Genomic DNA, 21439 nt, shown 5'->3' with positions numbered 1-21439 from the left:
CCCTCATCTTAAGATAAAAAATTGTTTTTTAATATTTCTTATTTTAACTTATAGACAGATTTTATGTAATGTCTAAGGCTGTTTTGAATATAACATATACACATGTGTGTATATATATGTATACATATGTATATGTGTGTGTGTGTGTGTGTGTGTGTATACATGTACATATGTAAAATGGTGAAAGAAGAGAGAAAGAGAAAAATTTTGGGGCAGATGCACCTAAAAACTGACTGGAACTAAACCAACACCAACCACAGAAATTTCACAGACCCATATGGTCATAAAAGTTATTGAGATGGAACCCCAGAATTCTGAATGTTAATTTTTGATGACACAATCATGGTTTTTCTCTTATTTTGTGTTTTATGTGTTATAATTTGTTCCGTTTATGTTTTGTGGTAGTATGAAAAATTGCAAGACTTTTTTCCTCTCTTATCCTTAGAAGTCCCTGACTATATTTAGCACTCAGATTCTTTTCATGGTATTCTCTTGCATAATTAAACATGAAGGCCAGCAAACATCTTTTAAACTTCCTTCAAAGAAGCTCAATTGTGGCCACTAAACCATTAGAAACTTGGACATCAGTATCTGATGATATTGGCATTTGCTCATGTTATTATTATAATAAACTTAATTGCCAATTTTAATATTTTATATCCAATACACCAGGGATAAAAGACCTCAGGTGGTATAGGAAGTTTGTTGAAGCAACACTAGGGATATTTGGTAAAAAATTATATTGTCCTATTGAAATATTGGAAAATTAGTACAATTATTTTTTAAGGGAATTCCAGAGAGAATAGTGAGGATGAAAAGATTAGAGGAAAGATCATTATGGAAGAACTCTAAATTATGAAAAAGAAAAATGCAGACATATTTCTTACCATAAAACAGATGAATGATTTAGAGATATGAAACATTTTTTTTCATACAGAGCTGAGAAAAAAAAATGACCTCTGGATCACTGATCTAATTGAACTCTAAATCTAACTGAACATCTAAAGACGATCTAATTGAACTCTCCTATAACCAAAAACTCTGATTCACAATCTAGAGAGTTGCAAAATTTGGAGAGTAACCATGGAGAAAGATCCTGTTTTTACCTAGACTGTTCAGAAGATTTAAATTCCATTTATAATGGCTTATCTCAGTGAACCAGTATCCTCAGTGCTTTTCTCAATCAAATTCCAAAGTAGAAACAAATCAGAAACTAAACATGATAATTTAACATCACTTTCAAACACTGAATTGAAAATAAAATTATTTGTCAGTAAGACAATTAGGAAGTGCAGTGGGAAGAGTGATGGGCCTGGAGTCAGGAAGACCTAAATTCAAAACCTGATTCTGATACTTGCTAGCTAAGTGAACTTGAGGAAGTCATTTATCCTCTGTTTATCTCACTTTCCTATAAAATATGAGAATAATAGCACCTACTGGATAGGTTTGCTTTAAAAGTCAAATGAGGTAATTTTATAAAACACATAGAGTAATCGCCTGCCACATAGTAGATACTATATCTAAATACTAACTAACTGTTGCTATTCATTATTCAATAAGAAAAGGAATCAAGGATCTCACTAATTTAGTAGACTTTCTCTTGACATTTAATCAACTTATAATACTAAAAAATGTTGTTGTATAGTGAATAAATTTTTCATTATGAAAGATAATCTATTTTATTTCTGTTCATATTCATAGTAAACTCTAGAATTAATTTCTCTTCATTTTGAAAATAGGGCATTAAGATTGAAAGCCTTCAGTAAGGTTAACTTTTAAGCTAAGGAATACATGGAATTAAAAAATCTAGGAACCTTTTTTTCCATAACCACCTTATAGTTTAATTCAATTCAATTTAAAAATAAATCTCTGCCACGAGAAGACATTTCCAAACAATTATTCATAGTGGTGGGACATCCAGTGATATTACACATTATTGCAGACTTTTTGGTAGTTGTGTAGTTGTAATGATTTTTTCTTCTTTTTCTTTTTGTCTTCAAAATTTTTTATATGGATTGGCTCTATGGGAGAAGGCATATTGGGGGAAAGAAACATGAATTGTGCAAATTTAGAGATATCTCCATTCCAAATGTTCATATGGATTATTTGTGCTCTATCTCTGGTGTAATCTTTCAAGTTGATTGATCTGATTCATAGTCAGATACACTGTAGCTTAACCTTGACATAGTAATGTCATTTTGGTACACTTTAAGCAAAAGGAATATCAACCAACTAATTGGGAAAAACTATGATGGTGTAAAAACGTAATCAGTAAAAACTTATTTAAAAAGACAAAAATAAATATTATCTATGAGCAAGGTAGTATGCTAGGTTCTTTGGCCACAAAGAGAAAAAATAATACTATCCTTCATCTTATAGTCTATGAGGGAAGGCAAATATGTATTCAAAGAAGTATGATGCGAGGTAGAATGTGATAATGGAAAAACTGCAGACACAAGTAAAATAGTATAAGAAGTGAGAGCGACAGAGGCTGAGAGACAGACACAAACACAGAGGCAGAGATAGTGAGACAGTGAGACAAAAAGAAACAGAGACACACAGAGAGATTCAGAGAGACATGGAGAGAGGCAGAGAGAGAAAGAGAGAAAGAGAGAGAGAGAGAGAGAGAGAGAGAGAGAGAGAGAGACAGAGAGAAACAGAGACAGAGACAAGATAACTTTCAGCTAGGGGATACAGGAAAGTTTATTTTAAAAAGTGGCAAATATTTGGAACTATGCTCAAAAACTTATCAAACTGTGCATACCCTTTGATCCAGCAGTGTTTCTACTGGGCTTATACCCCAAAGAGATACTAAAGAAAGGAAAGGGACCTGTATGTGCCAAAATGTTTGTGGCAGCCCTGTTTGTAGTGGCTAGAAGCTGGAAAATGAAAGGATGTCCATCAATTGGAGAATGGTTGAGTAAATTGTGGTATATGAATGTTATGGAATATTATTGTTCTGTAAGGAATGACCAGCAGGATGAATACAGAGAGGACTGGTGAGACTTACATGAACTGATGCTGAGTGAAATGAGCAGAACCAGGAGATCATTATATACCTCAACAACGATACTGTTTGAGTATGTATTCTGATGGAAGTGGATCTCTTCGATAAAGAGAGCCTTAATTGATCAAAGATGGACAGAAGCAGCTACACCCAGAGAAAGAACACTGGGAAATGAATATAAACTGCTTGCATTTTTGTTTTTATTCCCGGGTTATTTATACCTTCTGAATTCAATTCTCCCTGTACAACAAGAAAATTGTCTGGTTCTGTAAAAATATATTGTATCCAGGATATACTGTAACCTATTCAACATGTAAAGGACTGCTTGCCATCTGGGGGAGAGGGTGGAGGGAGGGAGGGGAAAAATCAGAACAGAAGTGAGTGCAAGGGATAATGCTGTAAAAAATTACCCTGGCATGCGTTCTATCAATAAAAAGATATTAAAATTTTAAAAAAAGTGGCAAATGAGTTTGAACATTGAAGAAAGAGGATTTCAACAGAAAGTTGAGTAGGGATTGCATATTAGGCACTGAGGTGGGAGAAGATGGGAAAAAATCTGAGACCCGTCAGTGGTCCTGTTCAATTGACAAGAAGAAAAGTGGTATGAAATAAAGGTAGACTTTACTAATACAGATTACCCCCAGACTTATGAAAACCTGTCAACATTGGGCCATAGGGTTTTTTATTTTATCCTAAAATGATTCAGGAGACAAAAAAGGCTTACTCAAAGAGTAAGGGAGGGAAATGGTTACACCTTTCAAGTAGAAAAAAGTTATGTGAAGAAAAGTTTTGGAAGGTGGAGAGACTGGAGGTAAAGAAACCAATTAGAGGCCAGTAGAATCTAGGTAAAAGTTAAAGGAAGCTTGGTCTAAGATATTGGCACATTAGTAGAAAGGAAGAGATAGAGGGGTGAGGTAAGAAGATATGAGCTAGGACTGTGGACACAGTAAGAGAGAAAGAAAAGTTAAAGATGCCTCTGTACTTAAGAATGTAGGTTTTTTACAGGAAAGTGGTACCATATACAGAAATAGAAAAGCTAGCAGTTAGTGAGAAAAAGAAAAATTTTAGCATTCTAGTTATCATCACATATAGTCAAATAAATTTATAGCATGACATACTCTCTACATTTCCATAATGGTTCTATTGATAATCTTCTCCATCATTTTACAACTAATGGTCAGTCAGTGTTTAAGTGAAAAATTTCCTAAATGTGTCTTTAACATTGTATGAGCACTTATTTCTAGTGGAGATATAAGCAGTTATTACATCATGGTACAATACTTTGCCCCCACTTGTTTTCCCAAAGACTACACATAAAACCTACTTGAAAATGCTTTGTCATTAATGTCTTCCGGTCATCTTCAATCTGCCGAAACTTGACCTTCAATCCTTTCATTTGGGTTTCCATTTTTAAAACATATTGGAAATCCCTCTGAGTTCGTAAGTTTAAGACTTCAATGGACTGGGACATATTCTGAACCTGGTGAGAGAAGAAAATCGGCTATAGAGATATTGTTCACTAAGAGACATTGAAATTACTTATTAAGTTTTACAATGACATCTTTATTCTAATAACTTGTTAGCAATGTTTTCCTGTGATAAAAGTTAATATAAATGGCTACAAAAAGACAGTTTATGAATAACTTCACATTATAAATATTTAGAAAGTTGTTCTATTAATGTTATATGATTTTTAAGAGAAGTTCGAATCCGCTTTTATAAATGATGCTCTCAGGCTCAGTTAAAGTAAAGGTAAAATTTAATTATACAATGCACAGGATAGAATGCTTGCAATAACAACATATACAGCAAATAATACACAAGAGGCAAAGAATAATAAGGATTATGATTAGAATAGCAGAGAAAGAGAGAGAATACATTACTCAGTTCGATCGAGGGAGCTTCAACTCTAATTGGACGGCTGGAAGGCCCCGATATTTCAGCCTGTGAGTCTCAATCGGGAAAGTCCTAGGCAGATCGTCATCTCCATAGGTGAGGCTTCAAAGTGGAGAATGCTTTGCCCACTTTTTATAGGGGTCCAAACAAAGAAGGCTTTGAGCCAAATGAAGACCTCATCTAAGACAAGGATGCACCAATTAGGGCTCCAGGTGGTTATAATCAAATGTTGCATTGATAAGGGGGCCAGTCCTTATCAACAGCAACAGTTCCAAGGAGTGGCAAGTTCCTGAAATCATATAATTGGAGCTAAAACACTGGTGGTACATGCCTGTCTTATAATTAAAAAGGAAAGAGTTGAAATATATGTTCTTATGGGTCAAGGAACGGTCAGGTTTTCAGAGGAGAAGGAGTTAAAATATATGCTCTTGGGGTGAGAGAGTAGTCAAGTCCTCACAGGGGGAGTCACATCCTTCCTCGATTGGGTTCTCATGGTTTACATGGGAATTAGGTTCATATGGGGAAAGTCACGTCCTTACAATGATTTGAAATGAACTTACTACTACTAAGGAGATTTCTTATTCAAAAGTCCAGTCATAGAGAAATTATATATAGGTAGGAATTTAGAAAAAAGTTTAGGGATTAGCTCCAACATCCCAAGTAAGCCTTCAGTAAATCAAAATGGTAAATAAATTGGTTAACTCACTGAACCTGTCAAATTTGGTACTAAATTGAGAGACATCAAATCATACTTGGCTGTAATTTAGTGTTTTAGAAGAAACTTTATTTTTCTTTTATTTTTATATTACATATTATACTTGGAAAATAATATTATGCCACAGTTCTCTTTTATTGTCCTGACTCAGTTTCCCTAATTATCCTGACCCAGTCCTGATTCAGTTTCTTTACTTCTCAAAGCTCAGTCCTGCAAAATCTCCCCTCCCTTTTTATTAGAATATTTGATAAGGATAAAGGATCTAATGCCATTTGGCTTTCCTGATAATTTCAGAAAATAACTGATCTTCATTGTACTGCATTAGAGAATGAAACCAGAGGGAGAAGAATTGCTCTGAAAGGTTTTTACTATCAGTAATGTAAATTCAAGTGTAGTTTGTAAGGACTATATGTTAGCAAATAAGCAGGGGTAGAATTGCTAATTCAAAACACTTTGGGTTCCATTTTGCTTTTGCTATTAGCCATGACTGGATCTGATTTGTGTGTGGAAATTAACAGACTAGTGACCATTAATACAAGTATAAAGGAATTCACTGCAATCTCAACAAAATCAATGTTGAGCTAGAATAGTTATAACTATTTGTTTAGTTTGGGGATAGATTATGATGATTGTTTGCTCATTGTGGTTATCTCATATAAAAATGTATTTCTTAAACCTGTCCATGTGATAACTTTCCATTTACTTCATTGTGCTCAGAACTTCTGGACTAAGCTGGCATACTTATTCGTTTTTATTTTGGATAAATTATTTTCATTTCACAATAAATTCAACCATGTCTCTTTGCCTAGATAATACAAATTTAAATTTCCTAAATTTAAACTCACACCCTTTTAGATTAGCTCTGTCATCCATAAATGGTAAAATATGGAAGACACTTGGTTTCCTAAATGCTTTACAGAAACTATAAGTATTTGACTTCTTTGGGAGAATATTTTGAGACTCCTGTAAAATGAAGTGTTGGGAAGAGATGGCCTATCTGGAAGTTTTCTTTCAGCTCTATAACTGATATTCTTTGTGAATTTTTGCCACTAGAGCCCTTTTACTATCCCTTCAGATTCAATTTATGATGCTTTGATTTTACGGATTAGTCTCTGCTACACTACCCTATGTGGGCACAGCTAGAATATTATTAAAATGTAAGATTAAAATCTATCTTTTGACTAAAATTGAACCTGTTGAATAAAAGGTCAAATTCTTGGTTAGCTCTTATCCTCATGATATATGTGACCATTTTGCTCCCATGATATCAGAGAATAACACTTCTTCTTGGGGTCTGAAACGTTAACTGTATATTTTTTTCAATTTACCATTAGAGAATTACAGTATTTTATAATCCTAGTGGCCGAAGCTGGGGTTGTTATAAGCAAGATATTCCTGAGTATCTTTCTTTTTATTTTTAAAAACAGTAGTTAAATACTTTTCTTCTTGGATAATATCTTGGACATTCAAAAGAATCACATATTCTTAGACCTAAACAGAAGTTTAGAGTTCACCACTTTAACTTGTATCTGAATGGGAATCTCTTCTGCAGCTTCTACAAGGAAAGAATCATTTAACCTCTGCCTGAAGATCTTCAGTAACAAGGAACACATCACTTTACAAAGCAGCTCATTCCATTAAATCTATTCTATTTTTTTAAGGAAGTTTTTCCTTACAGAGAGATAAAACATCTTTCTGCATCTTCCATATATCTCTTTTATTTATGCCTTAAGGACCCAAGAAAAACAAATCTAACTCTTCTTACAAATAGCAATTCTTTAAATACTGGAAGACAGCTATCACTCTCCTCCCCCTCCCCCCAAGGCTTTTCTTTATTTAAAGTAAACAGTCCTAGTTCTGTCAATCAAGCTTTGTCTTCAAATATCCTCACTTTAGTGGTGACCTTCTATATGGACTCCAGATTGTCAAAATGTAGCACCCAGAGATGAACACAAGCAACTTAATGCAGTCTAATCAGAACAGAATACCTCGAAAATGATCTCCCTCATCTCATGTTTCTTAATACACCCTAAAGATCATTTTACATTTCTTTTTGGTTGCCATGTTATATGCTCTATAAATTATTCTTATGAATCCAAATGCAATTAGGGAATCCATGACAATTAGAATATACAATATTTGCTACCATTAGCAGTTATTTATTATTATGCTCTCGTAATTCAAATTTGTTTTCTTCTTCTATCTATTGAGATGGCAGTATTTGAAATCATACCATAATTAGCAGGGTTTTTTTGCACCCAAATTAACCAACTAAAATGACATCCTTTATTCGGTTAGGAATAGATAAGAATCCTGGGATATAACTGGGGAGAGAGGATACTGAAGTAGAGACCCTGAGGATATTTTCAGGTAAATCACAATGGGGAAGGGAGAAGGAAGGAGGGGCATGATGAATATACTATAATATGGCAGAAAAAGTTGCTAAACTGATACAAAGGAAAGAAAATGGGCCATCAAGCTTTCTCTTTTAGCTAATTCTTCTTGGCACCTATGTGCTTAATTCTGTTATTTTTGCATTGCAGAAAGACTGTGAGTGCCCCCTCTAAAGTTCCTCCCAGAGGCAAAATCCTAGTTACTTTTCCCTAGTTATATCTCTACGAGGGTTTAATAGTGCTGCCCTCTTGTGGGACTTGGGCAAAATTGAATGTTATGATTGTCATTGTCAAGCAAAAGAGGGGTCAAAAAAAGTAAAAATATTATTTTAACTGAAAATCAATCCCAGAATATGACAGTGAAAGGAATGACCTTGCTCAAAGTTAGCGACGCTGAGGAAATAAAAGAAGTAATAAAATGATCAAAATGTCATTTTGGCATGAAAAGTTAAATTCCAGAGAGAGAAGTCAAGAAGTCTTAATAAGTGAATAAAGAAATGAATCCAGCATAGAATATATTACTATTTTGAAACTACACAATAAAAATATAGTAAGACAAAAAAATCATCAATATATGTGTGCACATATATAATATGTATATATCTATATAATATATGTATTATATATATTAATTCACCAATAATCTGGGTTGATTGCTACAACAAATAATCAAAATACATCAGAATAGAAGAGGACTATTGTAAGAGGAAACTCGTGACTCAAGAAAGACAATATAGTGTGTTGGATTTGGACAGAGTTCTGGAGCAATACCTGGGTCAGGTCTATCTCAGATATTTACTGAAGACATGACCTTGATCAAGTGACTTAAAGTCCTTGAACTGTAGTTGTAAATGGGGATGACAATAGAATCTTCCCTGAAAAATTGTTGGAATATGTAACTCAAGAGATAAAATTTGTGAAAAGTGCTTTGTAAATTAAATATATTATTAAATATACTATTAAATTCAAAACAATTAATGTGATTAATAATGATAAATATTAACTTTTCTTTTCTTTATCTCTATCTCTAAACTTATATGAAAAAAATCCCTTGGCTCTTCCTTAACAAACTCTCTATTTTTCACTAAAATTCATACTAGGAGTGTCAATTTACTCTCTCTTTGGTTCACAAAATAGGTTATCAGCTTCTTCTTTCAAAGTATTTTTTAAAATTTAAAATCTCCTTGTATATTTCTTCACAAAAATATAGGGAAGTATCCACTGTTCCTGTTCTCTAATTTTCTGAGCCATAGGAGCTTCTGATCAAGGTGACTTTTAGGATGCATATTCCTTCTCAGTCCTGCATTCCTACTATTTGTCTAAGCTGAAGTCCAAATACCCAGCCAAGAAACTATATAAAAAGAAAAAAAAAGAAGCAAGAAAAGGAGTAAGAGTAAAAAAGAAAGATGAAGAGAAAGAAAGAAGAGAAAAATAAGAAGGGAACTGAAGATGAATAAATGATATGATAATACTGAATGAATGAATGTAGATACTGAGAGTGAAGTGGTAAAATGATGTACACAGTTTCTAAAATTTGTTCAACAGTGAGAAAAGAGAAGGAAAGAGTTATGGACTTACGATACAAGTTTTTTGAGATAACAGCTTAATGCTCTTAACCCCAACAATAAAAGATCATTGAATTGATTTAAAGTTAAAAGCAGGAGAAATGACCCAAACATTGCTTGTGGTAGATGAGATAATAATAGTTCATGATAAGGAGAAGACAAGGCTACTCAATTATAATTTTGATTTTTTCTCTAACAAAAATAATCATCTTTAAACTGGAAGGACTAGAACATAAAAAGTTAAGAAAGCCAGGATAATGGAGAGATTAACTCTGCATGATGATACTCAATTTATTCAATAAATGCTTATTAATGAGTGATTGAAAAAAGAAAAACTGTGCTAAGTGCTAAAATGCAAATATAGAAAGCAAAGCAACTTATTCTCAAGAAGCTTATACTATAATTGGGGGAGGCAATACTAAAATAAATTGTATTTATTATTTATTTATTATTATGAGACAGTCTCATCCTAATCTTTCGGTTTTAGGAAAAGACTGAATGAGTTACTAAGGTTTGAAAGTTATAGAAGGAGATCAGATGGTAAAACCTAGAGTATCTTAAGAAAACTAAAGGATAGATAACTAGTAGATTAGTAATTCCCATCCCATCTGAATTGATACAGAACGAAATAGGCAGAGCTAAGGAAACAGTTTATACAATGACATAAAAATCACTACTTTGAAAGATTCAGAACTGAGATCAATGCAATATAAACCTTGATGACAGAGGACTATACATGAGTATATTACCTTCTGCCAGAAAGTGATGGATTTAAAATACAGAACAGGATAAACATTTTTTTTGATATGGTCAATATGGGGATTGTTTTTGTTTCCTTAAATATGTATATTGGTTATAAAGGGTACAGGTTTACTTTATTGTTAAATTGGAGAGAAGGGAAGTGAAAGCTATATATTGTAAATTCTTGTAAACATAAAATATAAACATAAAAAGGAAGAAAATACAAAAATATATACTTTAGGTAAGAAAATGCAAATGTTTATAACAATTTTTCTGTACATGTAAATTATATGCTTCTGAATAAAAAAGCAAATATTTTTACACTTTTCATTTGAAATCTCAATGAACTTTACAAATATCATCCTTCTATTTTTCTTGGGAGGCAACAGTGGATAAATTGGTGAGCCTGGAGTCAAGAAGAACAGAATTTAACGCTGGCTTAAGACATTAGCTATATGACCCTGTCACAGCAAGTCACTTAATCTTTTTTGCCTCAGTTTCATAATCTAAAATGCAGATAATAATAGCACTTACCTCCCTGGATGGTTTTGAAGATGAAATGAAATAACAGTTATAAAGTGCTTAGCACAGTATCTGGCACATAGTAAGTGCTATAGAAATGCTTTAAAAAGACTTAAAAAAAAAAAAAAAAACTTTAGCATACTGCATTGTGATCTTATGGGCAAGCTCAAACTTCAGTAAATGTATTGGAGATAGCAGATCTTAAACTACCCATATCACAGGGTTAATTAAAAAGCTTAATGTGGAAATGAATTTGGGCTATTTTTGTTGAGGCATCTTGTTGGTACAGTAGATAGAATATAAGATCTAAAGTTCAAATCCTTCCCCAGACATCTAACTATATAGCCCTGGGCAAATCACAACCACTAGGCAAATCACAGACACTGTATGCCTGAGTTTCCTCATCTGTAAAATGAGGATACTATTAATATCTACTTTTCAAGAGTTGTATTAAATAAGATAATACTTGTAAGGTACTTTCCAAATCTCAAAGCACTATATAAATGCTAGCTAGCTCTTGTTATAATTTACCCTTCAGTTAAAAATAATAATAAATGCAGAAGCAGTTAAATAGTAAATCACCGCCCTGGCTACTACATGAGGGCATGAGTTCCTCTTAACTGGAAGTGTTCACACAGAGAGGCTGGAGAACCATCTGTCAGTGATGCTACAGAAGGAATCCCTCATTGAAGGATGGCTTGGATGAGGTTCTCTCTTAGGTCCCTGCCAACTGTAAAATATTATGATTCTGTGATTTTTGCTGTAACTAAAATTAGTTCCATCAAACATCAGGTCATATAAATATTAGGATGATTTTATATTCCTGATGTATGTCCTAAATCCTAGTGCCTATCAAAGTGATGGACAGAGGAGTTATTACTAATTAGATGAATCTGGGAGTTAAGTGGCACTATGATTAGAGTACAGGGCATGAAGTTAGGGAGACCTGAATTCAAATTCAATATAAGGCACTCATTAGCCATATGGCCTTGGGCAAGTCAGTGAATCAAGAATATTTATTGAGTGCCTAATATATGCTTGATGGTTGCGCTGATCACAGGGTCATCTAATATATCAGACTAGCTTCCTCATATGAAAAATGAAGATAATAATAGTACAGGCCTCCCAAGATTGTTGTAAAGATAAAAAAAGATGTAGAGAAGAAACATTTTAACACAGATATCAGCTCCTGCCAGTTCCTCTCTTCTTGTAGAAATGATTTAACTCTTCTTTATCATTCTGGTTACCTTCCCTTGAATACTTGAACTTGTCAGTGTACATTCTCTCTTTGTCTCTGTTTCCATCATCCTCTCTTTCTCTGCTTTGGTATTATCCCAGGCAAGTCAAAACCTCTAAGTATTCTAGGCAACTCAAATATTATTTAATTGCAGAGATGTTTATTTTTATTGATAGAAGCAGTTTCCTCACTTGGAGGGGTCCCTATACTAAATAAATGAGATGTTCAATTATTATCAAAATGCTTAAGTAAAAACTGTCCAGAAGAAAATACTCCGTGTTTGCAGCAATTATGTAGTTATTAAAATTTATTTTTCTAAAAATAAAAATAAAAGCAAAGAACAGAATGGTTGACTTTCAAAACAATCAACACAAAATAAATCATCTTGAAAGAGTAAAAAATCTGCCTATATTGAAAATTGACATAAATTAAAAACTCTGGCTATATGTATGAGAACCCTCCAAATATTCAACTCTATTAATATTGTTGGTATGAGACAAAGCCTCTTATAGAGGAATTATGGAAACTATAATATAGGTGATATTGAAACAAAGGTTTGTTAGATCAATCAAAACCATGACTAGAAAGTAAAGAACTATTATTTATGGTATAAATAGCACAAGAGGCTCTTAACACAGAGACATGACAAAGATGCTTCATGAAAACATGTAGTCTAAGTCTGCAGTATTGCCTACCTTGATGACAAGTATATGTTAAAATTTTCAACGCTGCTAGATATTCTCTCTCTCTCTCTCTCTCTCTCTCTCTATATATATATATATATATACATACATATATATGTGTGTGTGTGTGTGTGTGTGTGTGTGTGTGTGATCTATTTTGATATATACACTCTCTATTTTTATAGGAAGAAAAATATGATAATGGAACCGAAAGAAGGCAAATATCATCCTAGGATTAGAAGAAATCACACATTAAAAGCTTTGTTGATATCTGCACTCCATTAAATAACCAAGTCTTAGTCTGAACTATATGAATTACACGAAACTTTTATGGGCCTTTCCCCATTTCTGTTCTATAAAGAACTATTTTATCTGCATTTTATTTGTTGTTTCAATTCTTGTGATACAATAAATTATTTAAGGAAGCAGTCTGCTATAGAGGGACAGTCTCAAAAGAAGACCTGGCTTCAAGGCCTGCCAATATATATTAGCAAAATAACCAAAGACAAGTCACTATTTTAGTAAACTTGGGCAAATTCTTTAGATTTAGAGATGAATCACTAATCTATATTGGTGGAGTTTCTACACCAACAGGTCCTTGTACCAAAGAAACTATAGGTTGGGCTTCTCTGTTCTTTCCCTAATCCCAGTCCACAAAATTATTACATTTTTATAAATTCAACAAATATTTGTTACATGTGAATTATTGTACATTAATATTTGAATGCTAATTGCTTATTAATAGATAATATTAAAAAGAATATTATATTTTTTCAAAACAGCAAAATATACAAATCAGGACCCATAAATATAAAATGGGAAATATTTCAAAGAGTCGTTTGGTCATCTCTGATTCTGAAAGGAAGGAACTAAATCAGAAAGTTAATTCAGCCACAATTTTCACATAGAAGTTGGAGGAAAAAAATCATAATTATGGAAATGTGACTTTTCATTCATGTAGTTACTCCTTCCATTTATACAAAATTTTGCCTTTTTATGCTGTCTCATCCTTTGTGAGTTTTGTCCATGCTTTTCCATTTATCTTCTGCAGAGCATCCATCAAACATGCTTGAAACCTTCATCATATCTTGGGGTGATAATTAGCCTGTTTCTTGTCATTCCCATTAAATGAGGTCACAAAACACCGTTCTAGCTTTACATGCTCAAGAAAATGCTATTTACACTATTTTTTGATACAAAAAATGGTAGCATGTTACAATCCTATTATGCTTACCATGTGCCTTTTCATTGTCCTTCAGATTATTTAATAAATTTGATTTTTCCAAGGTCATGGTGTTCCATGATTGGAAGCCATAAAGCATTATCAGGAGAATACTTACATTAAAGCGATGGAGATGGGATTTTATAGCAGTGAGCATTAAGGAATCATTGAAATTATTGCACAGTTCCCCATGTGCAATTGAACACAATTGCTTCCTCCTACTGGATTTGTGGCCTAGCTCATTATCCATCTGTAAAGCTTGTCTAAGACATACATATTGATGGGCCAACTTGATGAACTGCCTTCCCATATGCATTTTTCATTTTCTCTGTGGCATTATAATATTATTGAAATTATTTGTTGAGATTTAACTCTCAATTTTCAAGGGTAAAGAAATTATTAAATGTGTAACTAAATAACCATAATTACTTAAATGTATTGCATTAGATGAACAAAAACCAATAAACAAATCAGAAAGGATGCTATTCAATATGCAAGCTTTACCCTGGCATAGTATATCAGATATTGAGGATGGAATAAGGGATATCTGGATTCAAATCTCACTTCTGATATTTGCTAAATATGTGACTCTGGGCAAATCATGTAACCACTATCAACCTTAATTTCCTTAACTATAAAATGGGAACAATATTAATGTCTATCTCCCAGAATTGTTGTAAGGACCAAATAATATAGTATTTTTAAAGTGAAGTGCCTGGCACCCCAAAGCAGACACTTAATTAGTGCTTGTTTCCTTCCCTCTTTTCTTTCCTTCCTTCCTCCTTCATCTTCTTCCTTAATTCTTTCTTTTTCTCCTTTTTTTATTTCCTCCCTCTGTCTCTCTGCCATTCCTTCCTTTTCTTCCTACTTTCCTTCCTTCTTTCCTATACCTCAGATATCTTCCTAGGACTCATCTACCTATATGGACATGGACAGTCACAACTTCTCTAAAAGTCAATTTCCTCATCTATAAAATGAGAAGACTGGGCTAGACAATACTTAAGGTCATTTCTAATTCTAATTTTGCATCCTATGATCTACTAGATAAAGGATGTGTTGCATTTTATTTGAAGAACTTTTTATAGTGGATATTTCCCCATGCTGATGAAATTACAGAACTTTCTCAAATTTTTGTCATTAAAATAATAACCGCAAATTCTCCTACTTATCAGAAACATGACAAAAATTAAAGGAGGAATTCAGCTGGAATGGCCAATAATTTAAGCAAAGCAGTAGAAATTAGCATGTCTAGGGGTGTGACTAATTGAGGTTGAGGTCAAAATGGACAGAATAATTTTACACGATGGGCTCCAGATGTTGATTGTTGAGGATACAATATTAGAGTGGATATGTAATAGAACTGACCTAGAAAGGTATAACTCATGTTCTTTATGTAGAAAAAGAAATAAAATTGATTATTCTACTAGAAGAGTAAAAATTAAAAAAAAAAAAAAAGGAATATGGAGGAATATCAAAGTTTACCCAGTTAAACTTTGGATGATTTTGCAGATTCTTGATGCAGCTGGAGATTTAATACATTCTAGAATAATCTGTAAATGGTCCTCCTGATAATTTGCTACATCACAGAAGAATTCTATCTCCCAAATTGCTAATTTTAAGTTTTTGGCCAATTGAACCTATACTGTGGTAATGAGATTTGTTGAGTAATAAAAACAAAAGTACAACTATACTAAAAGCTGACATTTGTATAGGCTTTAAGTTTTGCAAAGCACAAATAAGCAACCTTAACTGCTTTGTAAGCATTTACCAAGTTATTTTCTATGTCAGTTCTTTTCAAACTTTTTTTAAAGTTCTGTTTATTTAAAAGCTTGGGATCCCAATTTCTTTAATAGATCTATAAGGATAAAAGCGGGCGGGATCTGTAGAGGCTATCTAATCCAAAACATTTTCCACATAAGGAACTGAATCCCAGCAGACTTAGCTTATTTGACAAATGTCACAAAATAGAATATATCAGAGTTAATTTATGAAATCATATCTTCTGCCTCTAGATGCAATGCTATTTTAATGACATTGCATTGCTCCCCATAGGATATATGTTGTGTGCAAGATCTCAGAAGGAAGAGAGTGGTCCTTCTGCAGACAATTTGGTGTCATTTTTCAGAGAATAGGAGGTTTTTTGAAGTAAGTTCGTTGAGGTATCAAGGAGTGGAAAGGCTGCAGGGGTGTTCTTCAGCCATTAAAGAAGGCTATTATTTTGCCAATGATGCTAGAGGCAAAGATAATTCAGTGTGGCAGTGCTATGCAGGTGAGGAGAAAATGTATTGATTAGTTAATTACAGGCAGAGTCAATGTTGAGAGAGAGTGAGTGGGAGAGAAGTGATTTAGTTATGACAGAGGACTGATCTGCATAGTATTTTTTGTTGTGCATTGAGATGATGGATATTGATATTGGTTAGATCTTGTTTTGTTGTGATGATAATAGCAGGGTCATGGGATCCAGTTCTAGAATTGCCTTTTGGACAAATCAACTGAAATTGTTGCTGCTTTATTCTCTAGAGCAGGATATCACCATCTCCAACACTGGATATTTGTAACTTGAACAATCTAATGCTAAACAAATTTGGACATTATCTACAGATAAATAGAAGTACAAGGTTATAGTGTGTTTTAGCACCAAGATCTTTCATCTCCCACTCCCTTCTTCCATCAAATTCTGACGGTTTCTTTTGATACTCCAAAGTTCTGGAGGATATAATTTGGAAACCAGTAGACTAGATTATGGATAGCAATTTGACTCAGACATGTTATTGTCCCTAGATTAAAATATGAATAATTTACCAGAGCATTTATCCTTAAATACACACACACACACACACACACACACACACACACACACACACAAAGAGTTTGGGATTAGCTGAAATGGCTAAACAAGAAGACTTGTGTTCAAATTCTAGCACTGCTCAGAGCAAGGCATGTAACCTCTCTGAGATTTATTTCCCCTCAAGAGATAGGATTAGAGCTTCTCATGATTCTACTCTCCTGGCTTTATAAAATTCCCAGAAAGAAAAATTTTAACAATTATAAGTACTCTAATTGAAAATAGATTTTTTGCAAGTATTGATGATCCCGCCATGGCCAATATTAAAAAACATGGTTTGATTATCTGTTGATGAAATTATAGAGGTTATTCTTCTTGTAGTAGGTAGGACACAATGACCTTTATAATATTTTCCAATTTGATGATCCTTATGGGTGCAGCTAGAAGAAATATTAGATTGAGTATTGAATTAGAGTAAGGGAAATGAGTTGAAATCCTTCCCCAAACACTCACTGATGTTGTTATTCAGTCCTTTTCAGTCCTATCCAACCATTTCTTTCTCCAACTCATTTTACAGATGAAGAGACTGAGGCTTTCAAAAGGATTAAGAGACTTGTCTGAGGCCAGATCCTAACTCAGTAAGATGAATCCTTTTGATTCCAGGCCTATATTCTATCCACTGTACCACCTAGTTTCCCCATACTTATTAACTCTATTTGGATAGGTCACGACTTCTTTGTAGCTCAGTTTCTCTGTAAAATGTGGAAAATGAAGGTACATAATTCCCAATGCTGTTGTAAGGCTCAAATGAGATAATTATATAGATGATTTCATTTATATATATATATATATATATGTATGTGTATATATATATACACATACATATATATATAATATTATCATATATAATCTCTTTGCATATCTAAAGTTATATGTAAATGTTAGCTATTATTATCCTAAATGTTATATATCCATATCAAATCTTTTTTTAAAATTCAGATAAAAATGACTTCAGTTGTAACTTTATTGGAAAAATTTCTATTTCTTAACAAAAGTACAGGAAAATTATTATATTTTCATTTAGTAGAAATAATTTAAAATGTTCTGAACTTGACTTTTAGGATACTAGGATTCAAGATGTTTGTAGACATTACTTTGCTTCTCCCATTCCTAAAATTTCAGAGTTCAGGATAGTCATGGTGACACTGGGCTGTCTGGATCCGTGAAGTCATGTGATGCTATGTGACTTCTTGCCAGACTCTCAATGAAGATCATGTCCTCCAAGGTCACACAGTATATATCTTCTTTGAGGTTCCCCAAAGTATTCAAAATTCACTTATCCCTTTTCTTTGATCACCTACAATTCTACTGTACCCAAAGCCAAAGGCAATATAAACTGTTAAAAGGGGGAAAATGTTTAGCACAAGTTATTATCTTCATAACTGAAGGAATCTTTCACTTTTTTCCCCTAGCACAAATAGCCTTTTATAAGATTTTTTTTTTAATCTGTAAAGGGAAATAAATCAAAGGTTCAAGGGTGGTTTGACATCTAATTGTTATGGTTCTGATTTAAGCAAATTACAAGAAGGGAAAGACTATTGACTGAAATTGAAGAGTCCTAATGTTCAAAGGAATGACTTAGAGGAAGATGGTAAATACTTGGAATTATTCATTATCTTCCAAATAGCTTGCACACTGAAGGCCATAATTTTATCTCCCTTGCCGGGCTGTTAATATGATTCAAAAGAATGAGCTCAAGGGACCTACTATGATCAGAGGAGGAGACTAAATTCCTGATTTTGAGTCAGACTTGTAGCTCACTGCCCTCCCCTCCTTTTCTTTTTTTTAGGAAACAACTGCTTAGATATTAAGACAAAAAGTAAAAAAAAAAATCATTCTCATTAAGGACAAGAATTTGGAGGCTGAGAGATAGGAAAAAATTGATGTGATTACTTTCCTGGAACAGGTTGCTTGAAAAGCATTTTCATTTAATTTCTTTTTTTTTTAATAAATTTTATTTGGGAGAGTGATAGAAACTTTAGTAGTAAATGTTAACAGAGAACCAACTTTTCTCTTTCATCTTGGACATGAGTCTCAGTTTTGCAGGAGGTGCAGAGGATCACCCAGAGCTAATATTAGTCACTCTGGCAAGGATCTTTAAATGACATTTAATTTTAAAAAATATATATTTTTATACTATCTTTTATTTTTATATTTAATATGACCTGCCCCTGTTGACTCAGAGAATAACTTCTTGTTGCAAAAATTAAAAAAAAAAACTAATTCAGCAAAATTAACCAAGCCCAACAATAAGTATAGTATTTCACAGCCATAGTTCTCCCTTTGAAAAAAATAGTCTCTTTATTTTAGCTCTTTCTTAGAGTTTGGCTTCTCATGAAATGACTTTTTAAGAAACATTTTTTTAATGAGGAAGGAGGAGGAGAGGTCTTATCTGAAGAAGCTTCTAAACTCTGGATATAAAAACAGAAAAAAAAAAAAACTTTGAGAAAAAAAGGAAAAACCCTTTGAAAAGAAAGATTCCTCGTAGTATGTAATAGAAATTCTAGTGCATCCAAGCTCTTGTTGGGGAGGCTCCAGAGTAGGGAGGAGATCAGGCAAGGTCTAGAAAAGCATCAGCTGGAGTGAGGCCAATAGGAGAAAGAAGTGAAACTGGGTAGCTTTCTACTTTTATTCACTCACCTAAGCAACTTGTTTCCTCCTTACTTCCCATCCTCCCTCTTTGTAGTCCTAGGTATGTCATTTAACTTGTAATTGCCTCAGGTTACTCTCTAAGACCTTTATATCATAAGTTGCTGAGAAGGTATTGATAAAGATCGGTGAGAAAGTTTTCATGAAGCTTCTGACACTGAGAAATAACAAGTTTATTTAAAAACAAACAAGTATATACATTCACACATATACATGTATGCACAATTTAGATAGAGAAGAAAACAGAAGAGAGGAGAGAAGAGAGGAAAGGGGAGGGGAAAGGAGGGAAGGAGAAAAAAGAGAAAAGGGAAGGAGGGGAAGGCAGGGGAGGAGAGAAAAGAAGAAAGAAAAGGGGAGGAGAGGGGAGGGATGGAGAGAGCTAGAGAAGAGAAGAAAGGACAGAATTGGAGAAAGGAGAAGTAAGAAAGGGGAAGAGGGTAAAAAAAGAGGGAAAAGAAGAGGGGAATGGAAAAAAAGAACTTGATTGTTTCCATCATTTGAAGGCCTTCACCCTTTTTGGCACCACTAAGTAAAAGTTTTTTTTTTTTTTTTTTTTTTTTTTTTTTTTTTTTTTTTGTTCTAGTTAAAGATTCAAATATACCTACCTTTTCCAGGAGTTGTCGAAGTTGCCTGCTTTTTGCATCCCTGGAACATAGATTCTGTTCTGGTGCAACCACTGTACAAATGCATCGTCCATCAGGATCTTGGGCTGAGCTATAAACTTGCCACCCTTCTTTTGGGCTAATTTGAGTCTGGGAAAACCAAAGACAAACACAAGAAACATAGAATTCAGTTGATATGATAAAGAGAAGACAAAGATTCTAAAGAATAATCAAAAACTAAATTGTCATTCTTTATATCAGGCAGGATTGGTGCAATAAGAGCCCAGAAACATTTTGCTTCATTTAAATTCCCCACAGATTGGATTTCCCCTTTCAGACTTAGACCTGCTCCTTAGCGTAATACAAACTGTTTCCTGATTTTAGAAAATTCCCTAGTGGTTTTTTTTTTCCCTTTTTACCACATCTTTGACAAGTTTTGAAATTTTGCTAAAGTAAACAAGTACATCATCAATACTTTTACACAAGGAATTATGTTGGCCAAGGCTTTTCAGTGTATCAATTAATAATAATGATTTCTGAGTGGTGCAAATGTATAAAATCTTCTACAATCCTTAACTTTTTGCCAAAAATCTCCCAATTTCAATGTGTTTTGTTTTGTTTTGATTTTCCTTCTTTATCTAGCTAGATAGCACCAGCTGAAAATATAGAATCACCTGGGATTTTGTTATTTCAGTGAAATCACAAGTTGATTTCCTATTATTTTCTCTGTTTTTCTACTACCTTCATTTAATGATTTGATGTTTTTCTCCTCCTTTCTAGGGAACTAACCCTTATAACAAAGAGTTAAAAAAGAATGGGAGGGGGGAAAGTAGTGATCAAAATTTATAAACACATCACTCTCTCCAGGGCCAGATGGATTCATGTCAGTTTTACCAAATATTTTAAGAATGATTAATTAAAATAGTAATTATAAATAGTAAACTATTTGGAAAAATAAATAAAGGAGTCCTGCCAAATTCCTTCTATGATACAAATATGGCACTGGTACATAAACTAGGCAGAAGCAAAGCAGAGAAAGAAAATTACAGAGAAATCTCATTAATGACTATTATGAAAAACTTTTAAATAAAACATTAGCAAAGAGATTACAGAAACTTATCAGCAAAATAATACACTATGACTATGGGATTTATACTAGAAATGCAGGGCTTTTTCAATCTCAACCATGTCAATAACAAACCCAACAGAAATCACATGATAATCTCAAGAGATGCAGAAAAAGCTTTTGACAAAACACAGCACCCATTCCTATTAAAAACACTAGAGAGCATAGGGATAAAGGGAGCTTTCCTTAAAATAATAAGCAATACCTATTTAAAAGTTACAGCAAGCATTATTTGG

At 33.3% G+C, this 21439-nt stretch overlaps 1 protein-coding gene across 2 annotated transcripts in view; it reads right to left on the bottom strand.

Annotated features, from left to right (window-relative positions):
• Nucleotides 1-21439, bottom strand: part of OLFM3 (olfactomedin 3) — a 256710-nt gene that overhangs the window by 27138 nt on the left and 208133 nt on the right. For both annotated transcript variants that reach the window (XM_051993225.1, XM_051993224.1), the window contains exons 2-3: nt 20081-20227; nt 4332-4487 (exon numbers count right to left, since the gene is read on the bottom strand). In XM_051993225.1, the coding sequence (XP_051849185.1) occupies nt 4332-4487; nt 20081-20227 (303 nt within the window). The remainder of the gene's footprint in view (nt 1-4331; nt 4488-20080; nt 20228-21439) is intronic.

This window comes from Antechinus flavipes, chromosome 4 (assembly GCF_016432865.1).
Source record: "Antechinus flavipes isolate AdamAnt ecotype Samford, QLD, Australia chromosome 4, AdamAnt_v2, whole genome shotgun sequence".
In the NCBI taxonomy this organism is placed as follows: Eukaryota; Metazoa; Chordata; class Mammalia; order Dasyuromorphia; family Dasyuridae; genus Antechinus; species Antechinus flavipes.
This window is presented reverse-complemented; position numbering and strand designations above follow the sequence as displayed.